The sequence below is a fragment of the Pleurodeles waltl genome, chromosome 6 (assembly GCF_031143425.1).
Source record: "Pleurodeles waltl isolate 20211129_DDA chromosome 6, aPleWal1.hap1.20221129, whole genome shotgun sequence".
Lineage (NCBI taxonomy): Eukaryota > Metazoa > Chordata > Amphibia > Caudata > Salamandridae > Pleurodeles > Pleurodeles waltl.
The window spans coordinates 827,231,782-827,245,227 of NC_090445.1; the positions used below are offsets into that span (position 1 = coordinate 827,231,782).

Genomic DNA, 13,446 nt, shown 5'->3' on the forward strand with positions numbered 1-13,446 from the left:
CCTGCTTCGCACCGCAGCCCTAACGCCATCAACGCCAGCCCTCCTGACTCAGTCATCAGCCTGGAGTTTGATCTACAACACGTGTGACTTCAAGGGCCCAATGACCCCTGAACCGACCTCTGGAACCGATGCCCGCCGACGCCAGCAAGACCACACTTTGGATCTCATTTCAAGGATCATGACACCCTTTATTGCCAAGGTACTGTTTGCGGGTCTTCCAGACACTGAAGGTGGCCCGCGGCCTCGCGGTCAGCCTGAACTGTTGGATTTGTTGTGCACAATGCTGTGATAGCCCCAGGCAGAGCTATTGGCTTCAAAGAACTGTATTTTTTAAGTCATTCTTACAAAATACAGATATTACTGCCTTTTGGATATTTTCTCATTTTTGTCTTGTTTTACACAGATAAATATTGGCTACTTTTCTAAACTTGTTGTGGTGTTCTTTTGGAGTGTTTTCACTCTATTACTGTGTGGTATGTGCAAATGCTTTACACATTGCTTCTGAGTGCTTGTGCCAAGCTACCATGGGAGTGAGCAGTGGTTATCTGAGCTGTGTACCTCCCTTACCCCAACAAGAGGACAGGGTGTAAACCGACTGCCAACTAGAGACCCCGTTCCTAACAACTATCCATCACTTTTTTACGACTCAATAACTGTAACAATCCAACTATGGCCCTTTTAGAGGGGGATTTCTGTTCCTTTTTAACGATAATTCTTTAGGCTAGCCAATTACATAGGAAGCAATTTATTGTGTAGTAATCCTATTGGGGGCAGTGTGGGCAAATGCTAGGGGATTAACAGAGGAGGGAGGGCAGTGTAGTAAGCTGCAACCATTGGCTGCACCTCTCGCTTGACTTGTACAAGGCAATACACCTCGGGTCCCCGGGATGTAAGCCCTACTTAAGGCTCATCATGCGGTTTCCATTGGTTCTGTTGGAGACAAAGACTCCACCCCAGTATCTAAATCCGAATCATCTCTTGGGCGTTCCCAGATGCCCAATATTTCCAAACAAAGTCCCACCAAAGGTCTCCTCCATAGATCTCATGTATCATCTTTAAATAATGCTCTCTCCTCAGCCCTAGTCCACATAGTGACCTCTCTGCTCCATTGTGCTAGCCCCAGACCTCCTGATGAAGTCCAGTGCTTTGCCATGCCATTTTTAGCCAGTATCAAGGCCAAATCCAAAATTCTGGAGCCCAGTTTCTTAGGATGCGGCTTAGGGAATAAGCCCAGTAAGCATACCTCTGCTATGCATGGAAGGGCACTCCCCATGGTGTCATTAAGGCTGGCAATAACCCCTTCCTAGAAGATTTGGATCACTGTGCAATCCCACACCATGGGTGTGAAGTCATCATCGAGGTGAGGGCAACGCAGGAATGGTCTAGGGGCGCCCGCGTAGATAACCTGTAGTCCATGTGGTGTTAAATATCATGTGACTATAATTAAACTAAATATATTTTAGTTGACTATTTCTAGAGACTTTTTGTGGGTAGGCCAATATCTTCTGTCAATCAGCCTCTGAGACTTCATGTCCCAAGAGTGCTTCCCATCTCCGTCTGATTGTTAGAAGGGGTTTCATGGCGGTCTGTAAAAGAGCTTGATATATCCACTGTATCAAGTGTCTGGCCGATCCCAGAGTCAGTAAACAGTGCAGTACTTAGCTCAGGTCCCTGGGTAGTTTCAGGTCACAGTGTCCTAAATGTATGAATCAAGGCTTGATATGTTAGGAATTGGCCCGGTGGTAAACCATATTGCTCTTTCAGATCTGCCAAGGGGAGTAATATTCCTTGTTAAAATCAATCTCCAACAGTCCAGATGCCTACATCTACCTAGGGTGCCAGTTGAGTATGTGTGAAGAGGACAAGTGGGTCTTCATGTGGGAGACCAGCCCTGGGTAGTTCCTTTGTGTACAAGGAAATCCCCCAAAAAGCATCAGCAGCATCTCCTCCAACACCACAGTGCCACCTCGACCAGCTGATCGCAACGAGGGAGCACCAACAACCTATTAAGCAGCTTTGCCAGTAGCACAGATTGGTCAGCCCCTGCTCCCCGTGGCCCTAGTTCATGCAGAAGTGAACCATCCAACCTCTGTGCGACCCACTGCAGTTGTGCCACTAGGTAAAATAGTTCAAAGCACAGGGCACCTAGGCCCCTCTCCCCTGGTGGTGTCTGGAGGACCTTTAATGAGACCCTGCTTCGACCCGGGTCCCACACTATCTCCCACAAGAGGGTGCCCAGCTGTCTGAACCACAATGCTGGGATCTTTAATGGTAAGTTGATGAAATATAAAAGTCTGGGTAACATGATCTTCTTGGATAAGGAAATCCTCACCATAATCAGTAATTTTAAGGATCTCCAGAATTGCACGCTTGAGTGCAGAGACCGGAGTGCAGCACCCAGGTTAGCATATAGAAGGTTGGTTGGGGAGTGGAATATTTTAATACCCAGGTATTTGAATGCTGTAGGGGACCAGGTCAGGCCCTGTGGGAGTATCGACAGATGCCCCGTGTCTGGAAATAATTGGGAACAAGTGTGTTTTAGGCACGTTAACCTTTAAGCCAGAATATGTTGCAAATGTTGACAGTAGTGACAGTACAATAGGTGCACTTGTAGGCCCATCTCTCAAATAAAAAAGCAGGGCTATCATGTATGACCCATCCCCCAGGATCAGTCCATGATCAAGGGCTTGCAGTCGAAATAATGCAGCCAGTAGTTCAATGGCTAACGCAAATAGAAGTGGCGTGACAGAGGCACCCCTGTCTGGTTCCTCTGTAAATATTGTATTGGGTGGACAGCATGGAGTCAGTTTTAACTCTGGTGACAGAGCGCACATACAACACCCAGACCCAGTAGACCCATGCGTCACCAAGTCCCATCTGTGTCATAGCAGCAGATAAGTAGTCCCAGTCAATAGAATTGAATGCTTTTTCAAGATCAGTGTTGCATCTGGGCAGCGGGTCAGTTCCGGGTGATACATGACATGAACTAACCTACGGAGATTCAGGGAAGAGTTTTTCATCGTGATAAACCCATTCTGGTCTGGGTAAACCCACGTGTGCATGTGTGGCGCTAGACGCATGGCAAGTACCATACTCAGGATTTGAAAATCCATGATAAACATGAATAAATGGCGAAACACGGATGCCGGAGTTCCCAGTTCAGCTAGCTTGGGAAGCAATATCACCAGGGCCTCCCTCGTGTAGTCTGGTAATGTCACCAGCCGAAACGAGTCTGCACATACTGTCTGTAGTTTGGAGGCCAGTTCGGAATAGGAGGCAGCATAAAACTTTGCCGGCAACCTGTCTGGCCCTGTGTTTTCCTATTAGCCATCTCCTTAATGGCTGCTCGAATTTCATAGACCGTCGCCGGCCTCCTAGGGCCTCCCTAGTCTTACAGTCAATTGAGTTGAATTGTAATGGAATGGGAGATAAAAAAAAAATTGTAGCGCTGTTTTTGTCTGCTTTCCATGACTGAAATTGAATTTCTCTTAATACCTATGAAATGTGGCATTAATATTCTTCGGGGCTAAAATATATATTTTCATGGAGGGTGCAAGTTATACTTACCTTAGGGCTCGAGTTATAGTTACTTGTGATAACTATCACTGCTGAATTTCTATGGTTCTGAGTGTGTAAAATCTTAACCTACCTATAACGTCCCTGTAACTTTTAGTTTTTTCAGTGAATTTCTAAGGTTTTTAAATTTTATTTCCTAACTATGACGTCCCTGTCGCCTGTTTCTTTAGTGAATTTCTATGTTTTTTATGCTATTTCCTGACTATAACATCCCTGTAACACGTGTGTGTGAGTGATTGTGTGGTTGTGTGGGGGAGTGAGTGTGTGGTAGGTATGTGAGTGCTTTTGTGGGTGTGTGAGTGGCTATATGGATGGGTTTGTGGGTGTGTGAGTGGTTGTGTGGGTGACTGTATGGGTGTGTGAGCAGCTACATGAGTGGTTGTGTGGGTGTGCAAGTGGGTGGGTGTCTGAGTGAGTGTATAAGTAGGTATGTGGCTCTGTGAGTGAGTGTATGTGTTTTTTTCATTGGTGTTTTGATCTGCAGATCCACCCCAATCCCCCCTAATCCATGGGGATCTTCAATTCCACCCAAATCCATGAGGATCCGCGCATACTCGTGTGCTCAAAATAGGGTTTTGGGACCATTTCTGCTCATGACGAGTCCCTCACAGACCCATCCATCAGTCCCATAGAGTCAGGGTACTTCCAACATGACCCCTTCTATCACTTTCACATATTAGTTTACCCTCTGGAAACCAAGTACCAATGAACAGCAAAATAGTGTCCACAACTTCCCTCTCAGGTTGAGGCCAGCCAATCACGGCATTGCTGTTGGCACATGGATCAGCGAATCCTCCCCGATCCGCGTCTCTAGATATACATACATCTTCTTACTTAAATAACTCCTAAACTACTGAATAGATTTACAGCAAATTACAAAAAGAAATCTTTCTGGACCACGAACTAGCTTTCTGCCAAATGTTTTGAAATTCCGTTCATTGGTTTGGGCTGTAGTCATGTCTAAACTCCCCATGGAAAATTGTATGGGGAAAACATGTTTTGGGACCCACCTTTTTCTTGAAACGGCACCAAAGTGGTTAGCAAAACAAAAAACGTTTTTCCTAATGAAACTAGGGCCTAATTAGAACTACCCACTGGTGACTGCCAGAAAGATATATGTCTTGTTATATGAAATGATTGCGTAAATTTAAAATCAGAGGGTTTGACAATTATGAGGTTAAAGTGCAGTTAACACTTACAGGACTCACGTTGGTGTTAGCAAAGTATTTTATCTATGTCTGTTATGAGAAGGCCGAAACGCGTTATGATCTAGTGAAGAAATAAAGGATTTTATTGCACTCAGATCCTTGTCATGTCATAGCCTCTTTGGAACTAAAACTGTGTTGCATTATACAGTGACGTGACAGCTGGCGGCATATGGTGACACATAGCCTCGCTTTGGAGCACTGCACATGCCGGCAAATGTGTTTTGTGTGTTTGTGTGTGTGTGTATATGTATATATTTATCAATAGATATATTCACTGGAAAAACCAAAGGTTACATGGATGTTATAGTTAGGCTCAGATTTCACTCATACAAAACCATTAAAATTCAGCAGTTATAGCTACCTTACCTAACTATAACTTACGCCTCTGCAATGGTGAATTTCTATTGTTTCATACTTTTAAAATGTGAGCCTAACTATAACTTCCCTCTAACCTTTGTTTTTTTTAAGTGAATGTCTATGTTTTTTTAAATTCTATTTCCTACCTATAACGTCCCTGTAACCTTTGTTTTTTTTCAGTGAATTTCAATGTTTTTTTTAATGTATAGTAATTTTGATTACTATGCGTTAATCCAACCACTGCCATGCACTGCCTTCAGCCATGTGCGGCAGCATTTGGCCTCTCGCCAGGCCCTGAGGCTAACCACCTATAAGCACCCAACCTTGCACGGCCTTCACCTGTATGCAGCAGAGGTTGCCCGCAAGACCTGGCCTGCAGCCAGACCCTGCACCCAACCCCAAGCTGTGCACAAACTTTTCGCTGTGAGAGGTGGGAGTTGCACGTGGCCACTCTGGGAATGAGAATAGATGTGAGAGGTTGTATCTGGTGGTGAGAGTGTCTGTCTGGGTGTGAGAGTGCCTACATCAGTGTTTTACTGGGTGCATCGGTATGTGCGTGGGTCCGTGAGTCAGTGCATGAGGGTGTTGGCGGGTCTGTGAGTGGGTGTGTGAGAGTCAGAGTGGGTTTATGATAGGGCACATAACTGTCTGAGAGGGTTTGTGAGTGGACGTGTAAATGTCTGAGTGGGTATATGTGTGAGAGAACGAGATTGAAAGAGAGACTGGGAGAGTAAGAGGGAGAGAGATAGAGACTTTTTAGGCTTTGATGTATGATATACTTAGAATGAGATATTTCTGCAGGGTAGCAATACCCTGACCCCCTAGTCTTGGTTCTGTGGTTCCCCCCACCAGGGCTAAAAAGCATTTTTTTTTAAAGAAATTGCCATGAAAGTAACTATACCTTGTGTCCTAAAGTAACTATTAACTCTCGTCCTCGCCATGCACTGCTAATAGCCCCACAAATTATGGTACTCAGGACATCTTTGATAATATCATTGATTAAATCATTGTAATACTTGCAGTAAACTTTTTGATTAAAAACTAGGCATTGCAAGGGCACAAGTTGTAGTTACCTTAGGGCACAAGTGCACAAACATTAAAAAATTTAAAGTTATAACTTAACTTTATAATTTACACAACACCTTCAAATGACTATAACGCTGCCCAAATCCACGATGTCAGAATATTCCTGCTCTGGGTCAGAGCTATGGCCACACCTTGAGGTGTGACTAGGGAACTAAGGAACTCCCCCTGCAAAACCAGTTCTGGGATAGGGTTTGCCAACAATAGCATTGGTACCACCCTGAATACTTAGACAGTGGCATGGGCAGGCCTAGATGTAAGTTACATCTGCCTGTGACAGGAGCTCCATCTTTGAAGCTGGTACAGTTGGAGACAATAACCCTCACTCCATACTGTCAGGAGGAGATCACACCTCCTCACAGCCAACACTCTTCTGTTACCTTTCCTGTGAGTAATTCATACATCCCAGCAGGCAGCCAGTCGACAGCTGGGGATTATGGCTGAAAGGGCTACTAGAACCTTTAGGCAGAAAAATGGCACTTTTCTAACAGTGGCACTTTCAAAATAATAATTTCAAATCAGACTTTACCACTAGATTGTATTTCAAATTACTGCTATTTTGAGTCCTTGAGCCATGATTTTAACTGCCCCCAACCTGAAGTTACACATTATAAATTGTTATAATGTAACGTGTTGCTTTTATATGGGGAAGCCAATCTTGCCACAATGAGTAACAACTTTGGAGATTTTTCACTGTCAGGACAGGTAAAATTTAAATACGTATGTTCTGCATTTTAAATACTGTGCATCTGCCCTATGGAAAACTTGGAGTGACTTTTTATTATTAAAAAGGAGGATTTAGGTCTGGCAAAGAGTTTATTTGGCGAGGTCGAATTTGCAGTTTTAAAAATACCCACACTAGGCAGCAGTGGCACGCCTACAGACATGTTTCCACTTTGTCACTTTCACAGTGGCACAAGAGATGCTGCTGTCCATTACTGACAGTTAACTTACAGGCCATGGGTAGACTGGGTACCATACACTAGGGACTTATTAGTAAGTTAAATATGACAGGTCAGGGCACATACACTGGGCGCTGGATGTCAGCAGTCCAGAGTTCTGAGTCAGGAAACCAGTGCCAAACCTAGCAATAAGTGGGAGTGATACTTCAAAAAGGCAATTTCCTTACACAGCCCAAAAGGATATCAGCCTGCCTGATGTTACTTTTCTGTGCTCACCCCTCCATAGAAACCTAATACTTTTCTTAGATTCTAGAAAATCATACTCTTTCAAGCTTACTGTAGGAGACGCCTCCTGGAATTCTGTAATTTCCGCTAAGACAGCTTTAATTTTCATTATTAGTTATGATTGACATAGCAGGGTGAAAAGAGACAATTTGGTGAAAGGAGACTTATCCTGCTTCCTTTGTTTCAGTTAGGACAGCAGCATGGCGCAGATATGACAGTTGTTCTCTTCGGCACTCTTAGCCAAGCTCTTCTCCGACCTTCGAACCTTGCAAAAAGTTTTTATTTATGAGTCCATAATAAACTTTCCTTCTCCTCTCATTTGCTTGATCTCTCATACCCTCAAAAACCATTGCTATGGCTTGCAGTAAGAGGCCTTTGATCTGGAATAATAGTACCAAAAGTTGCAATTTTTTGTTCTAGAACAGCCTTGATTTATTCACTTTAAATGCCTGCTCCAACTAGTAAAGTTTGTTGAATGAGTCTGCTAGATATTGCAGCTCATGTCTGCCCTGGGAGAGCTAAGTTAAATCCTTTTGTTCTTATGTTATCAAATTGTTTTGCTAATGCATTTCAATTAACAATTTTACACCTGACTGTACCTTTCTGTGAATAATCCTCTTTAGATTTTGCTTCCCTAGGGGCTTTTGTTCTTATCTGTATTTCTTTCACCATTGTTTTTCCCTGACTTCTGCTTTTTAATGCATCTACAGATCGCTTTTTAGATGATAATGGAAACCTGGTCCATACCCCCTCACCAAGCTTCTTTCCGTTTGGAGCTGGGATACGCGTCTGCCTTGGAGAAACACTTGCCAAAATGGAGCTGTTTCTGTTTCTTGCTTGGCTATTCCAAAGATTTACTGTGGAGGTACCCGAAGGCCACACACTGCCTGATCTAGAGGGAAAGTTTGGGGTTGTTCTACAAGTAAAGGAATTCAAAGTGAAAGCAAGATTAAGAGAAGTATGGAAGGACATTGCTATTCGTACTTAAAAACTGTTACCAATGGACTGTTTTATAGTAAACGTATTTGCCTACTTTGAATCTAGGCGATTTCACTAACTGATCACACTGTAGTTGTTACCAGCTGAAGATCTATGTTGATATCCTAGATGACAACATTGGAATTATTACCAGATGATTATCTTTGTAAGTAAACTAATTGATAACATTCAGAATTTGAAGCTCTGTATTGTTATCCTACTTTACGACATTGTAGCTTTTACTAGCTTAGTCTCAATGTTGGTAGGTGGACTGACTACATTACAGCTTTAACCAACGTGGGGCATCATTTAGAGTATGGTGGGTAGCATATGGTCCATCAGGATGGCAGATTTCACTACTTCCCAGCATCGTGGCTGCACTGCCACCCCTATAGTTAGAAACTGAAAGTTTGATGAGTGGCTTCCTTTGATACCGATTGCCCCCATAATCTCACAGGGGTAGGATTCCTTACCCCCTAGGACACGGACCTCTCATGTCTTAGACACCTCCCCCCACCACTTCCCCCAATCCCCCCCCCCACACACAACTCAGAGTTACAAGGATTCAGATTTCTAAACCCATGGTGCAAGGGCTTGGTTCGGTGCACCAATACAAATTAGAAATCTACTTGGACTGCAACCTACACAACACTCAGTGAGCAGACCTGTGTAGGAAGTGTTTTTTGGTCAGGATCAGTCCCACTAGATGAGTTCAGGGGCACAGTGGATCTCCAAACCCTTTTTTATGTAAATTAAAAACACTCAAAATAGCACTAAGAAACTGTGGATGTACTTTAAAATGTTTAGATCTAAAACCGAAGTCTAGAGTGTAAAGTATGAACAATAACCACACAGAATGAGGAAATAAGTGCAGCAACATATGACAGGTCCAGCAAAAACAATATGAGCATTGCTGACATGGTTAGCACATTCCTAGCATCCTAACACCCTATATCTACTTGTAAGCGCTATGCTAAATTTTAGCAGAAGAAATAAATAGCAAGCTGTAAAAATGAATTCTTAAGATGTATGTCAATAGCATATCTTCTCTCTGTAAAACATATCTGTTTAGCTATTGTCTGTCACAGCTTTTTGCCAGGGCATTGTAAGCAGGTAACCAATGCAAAGCTAAAGACCACTTCTCTGTACTGCTCTCAGAGCCGCCTCAGTTCGAGACTGGTTATCACTGTAAACTGGTGTGACCACAGGCTTGATAGTCGCAGTGTGAAGCTCCTCTGCCTAATGTTTAGATACCTTGGTTTTTATAGTATATAATCACCAATTCTATCTCATATTTATAAAATAAAACACTATTTGCAGACACTAAAGCATTAACAAGACTCAACAAATTGTCATAGTTGGACTCTCACTCCTAAGTGAGACTGCTGGTTTAGGGATGACAGCACTTTTGTTGGTAGACAAGACTGCTGGTTTAGGGATCACAGCACTTTTGTTTGTAGGTGACTAAGCTAATCCTATAACAAGTCGCAACTGTCGGCCCAACCCTCCCGGCTCACAAGCAGTACCTCACTAAAAACCCAAATTGTAAAAGCTGATTTCTGGCAGCCCTTACGCATGGACTCTAGAGTGCAACATCTCAGGGGAGTCATGGTGGAACGGAGATTATTCTTTTCTCTCATCACCAATAACTCATTGACACACATCTGGAAGCAACCTATCTAAGGATCTTGTCTGTGTGAGAGGTATTTATACAGATCATGTAGGATCCTTAATGTAGGTATGTTCCTAAATAACTGATAAGGAGGCAGACTTGTGGTGGCAATTACATAACCAATCCCCAACAACTGCACATTGTGTTTCTATCATACATGAGTGAGAAAGGGACATGATGACAGTACCTACGTACATCACTGATATGACACTGATAATGATGCCTTCTTAGAGTGGCACTGATAATGCAAATCAAAACATTTTTATAAAATATAAACAATGGCAGGTAGCTGGAAGAAATAATAAAATAAATGGAATAAAGCAGAGCATGCTAAATAGGTAGAAGGTCACTAGGTGATGGGGGCACAGGCCTACAGGCCAAAGGCTAAGCTAAACTTCTGAGTCCCAATAACAACTAAAATCGATTCACCACAAAATATGATGATGAAAGTGTCATCTCAGTTCACGTGTAGACTATATTCTCTTACAGTAAGCATCAATGATGTTATGGCAATGTCCATAACAAACAGTAATAACATATGTCAGCCTAGATAGGATGCAGACATGACTAACATTTCTGCATATGTCTAAAACTTCACACTTTCTACTAACAGATGACAAAGGTGGTCAACTTGGTTCAATACACCAGGGCTGAATGTGAAAGGCAGATTATTGTAGCCTTCCAGAACCCCACCTAATGCATAGTTGAAGTTAAGTTACCCCTTTTGGGTTACTAATAATCTCTGCAATGGGATCAGGGGCACCGTGGTAACAGAAACAAACCTATTTTGTTATTTACAAATTCCTATGCACATTGCACTAAGAAGAATAGACACAGTAGTAAGTTGGAATGATGCGAGCAAACCACAGAAGTTGAAGAAAGTTTCCACATTATTTTCAACTTAGCTAAACACCCACGACCAGGAGCGTCCAGAACCCACAAGTCCCAACTGCAACTAAATGTCATTGCGCTGAGTCCTGTAAACCGTCGTTCTGCTCCAGATCATGGAACACAACACAAAATGAAACATACACCATTTACATTGCTATGATGATCCTTGCGCTTACTGCATGTGTAAGTAGAGAATGTAACATTGCAGTGAATGTTTTGTGACCTTACCTAGTTAATTACAACCTATTACAGCATTTCTCTCCCTTCACAATGTAAATGTGAACAAACAAAGCAAAAGTGCAAAGCATTCTAAATAAGGAATAACTGTATAAAGGCAGATCGAGAAAAGAGATACTGATAACATTATCAGTGTAAACAGATTTATAATATGAATAATAGTAACCCGGAACGCACATTGTATGAATGAAAGTGACCTGCAAGCCACACATTTCAACAACAGATCACTCTAGCATAAAATCCTTGAATTCATTAGGCAATCGTCTTTATCGTTCTAAAATGTTATACCGATCCCCACAAGTGAGGGCACATGTGGTTGTGGAATCGCTATTAAATTCGACTTTGGTAGTGGAATCCGAAGCTGAGTGTATTTCTTTATCTTGTAACCAATTAAACCAATCATATTAATCATTATTTTGCCTAGTGTTTTTATTGATGGTATCTGCCTGAGAGTAAATAATCTGCACTACACATCTCTTGCTCCACCAACCTTTATTTTCTGTTTTATTTTTTTACCCACTTTTTTCACCAGAACTGGTGGGGGGAAATGTAGACATCCTTTTTAGTAGTTTCTTGGGTTTCTTTATGAGAATCTCCCTCCTTCAACTGCACATCATGAAATTGCTTAGCACCATCGTGCTGTGTTTTGTGACTTTTTGTTTATGATTGACACGTGTTTTAATGGTACCTATAGGCTCAAGCTCTTGAGCATTTTTGTTTTACTTAAGCAGTTGGGAAACAGACCAGTGCATGCCCTTCTACTTCTTAGTAGAGAGAAAGGAGCCTCACCTGTAGTGCCATGTGATGTGGTGTTATAAGACCATATTTTGTTACGTAGAAATTCCTGTACATTTTGTCCAGATGATAAGGCTGTTTGTATACCCTCCTTTATTACTGTTTCCTCTTTCAACAAGTCCATTAGAAGAAGGAGAATAAAATGCAACCTTGAGGTGTTAAATATCATATCGCTTAAAAAATTCAAGTATTATTTGTTACAAGAAATGTGTGCCATTGTCGTTGGCTATTTGTTTTGGGTGCACCCTCTCATACAAGAATTTGATAAAAAAATGTAATGGCATTATCAGTAGTCGAACCGTTACAGAATAAATAATACATCCATTTACTAAAATTATCTACCAACAGAATTAGATATCGACTTCAAGCGTGTAAAAATTCATAAGGCCCAGAAAAATCAAGACCAACCTTTTCCCATGGTTCTTGTGGAAAAGGAACAGGATGAAATGGTGTACTCATGGTTTTCCATCGTTTCTCAGATAATAAAATCTTCAGTACATTGCCCAGTTTTACTTTTCACCTGCTCTTCCAAAGAAGGCCACCAATAATATTGCTTAACACATTGAGATGTTTTAGGGACCCCCAAATGGCCTTTGTGTTCTACTTGAATGATGCCCGCTCGTACGTTCTGTGGAGGGACAAAAAGTTAATGGTGCAATATCATCTTATTCTGCTGCAGAACGAGGCGTGCTGCGACCAACGGAATACGTGGAAGCACTGTTGGTTTCAACAATGTGAATGCTAGAAAGGGATAGGAGTGGTGGGGTCTTGGTGAGTTAAAAATACTACCCTCTGGATGATATTACCAATTTAATAGGTCTCACAGGGGTCTTGGGGTAGACGCCGAAACAAGTTGACCACCTAGGAGGACAGGGACATAATATACCCACCCTCCCAACATCCCTTTTTACTCATACCACCCCTGTGAGACAGTGTTTCCACCCACTGGCCCAGCAGAATGCTGGGCCTGCACAATGCCGACGGCTCCACATGGAACTGTCGTCAATGTTGATGTGCGGCGGGTGCAGCAGCACCTGTCACACAGATCACTGCCCGTGAATCAGGTAGTGACCTGTGCGATGAGGCTGTGCACGGGGGCCCCTGCACTGCCCATGCCAAGTGCCCCGGAGAACCCCTTCCGCCAGCCTTTTCCTGGCGGGTTCAAACACCAGGAAATGGCTGGTGGAACAAGGGTTCTTTATCGGCAGCAGCGCTGCCCTGTCGGATGAAAAATTCCACCATCGTCAGGCTGCCTGTTGGCGGTAGCCTGGCAGTGGTGGAAGGCCACCTGTGGCGGTCCCCACTGCCTTCATTATGTGGCGGTCGAGACCGCCATGCCGGTAATTTCTGCCACCACTGGCATGGCGGTCTCGACCGCCAAGTTCATAATGAGGGCCTTAGTGATTTGCCCAAAATTACAGAATGTTGAGCTGACACTGAAACTCCAACCTGGTTCCCCAGT

At 42.9% G+C, this 13,446-nt stretch overlaps 1 protein-coding gene across 1 annotated transcript in view; it reads left to right on the forward strand.

Moving 5' to 3' along the window:
• The window catches only part of CYP17A1 (cytochrome P450 family 17 subfamily A member 1), a 137,145-nt gene extending 125,542 nt beyond the window's left edge, over positions 1-11,603 (forward strand). Inside the window, exon 8 of the mRNA XM_069239497.1 lies at positions 8,122-11,603. Coding sequence (XP_069095598.1) covers positions 8,122-8,399 — 278 coding nt within the window. The 3' untranslated portion in view covers positions 8,400-11,603. The remainder of the gene's footprint in view (positions 1-8,121) is intronic.
• The last annotated feature ends 1,843 nt before the right edge of the window (positions 11,604-13,446 follow it).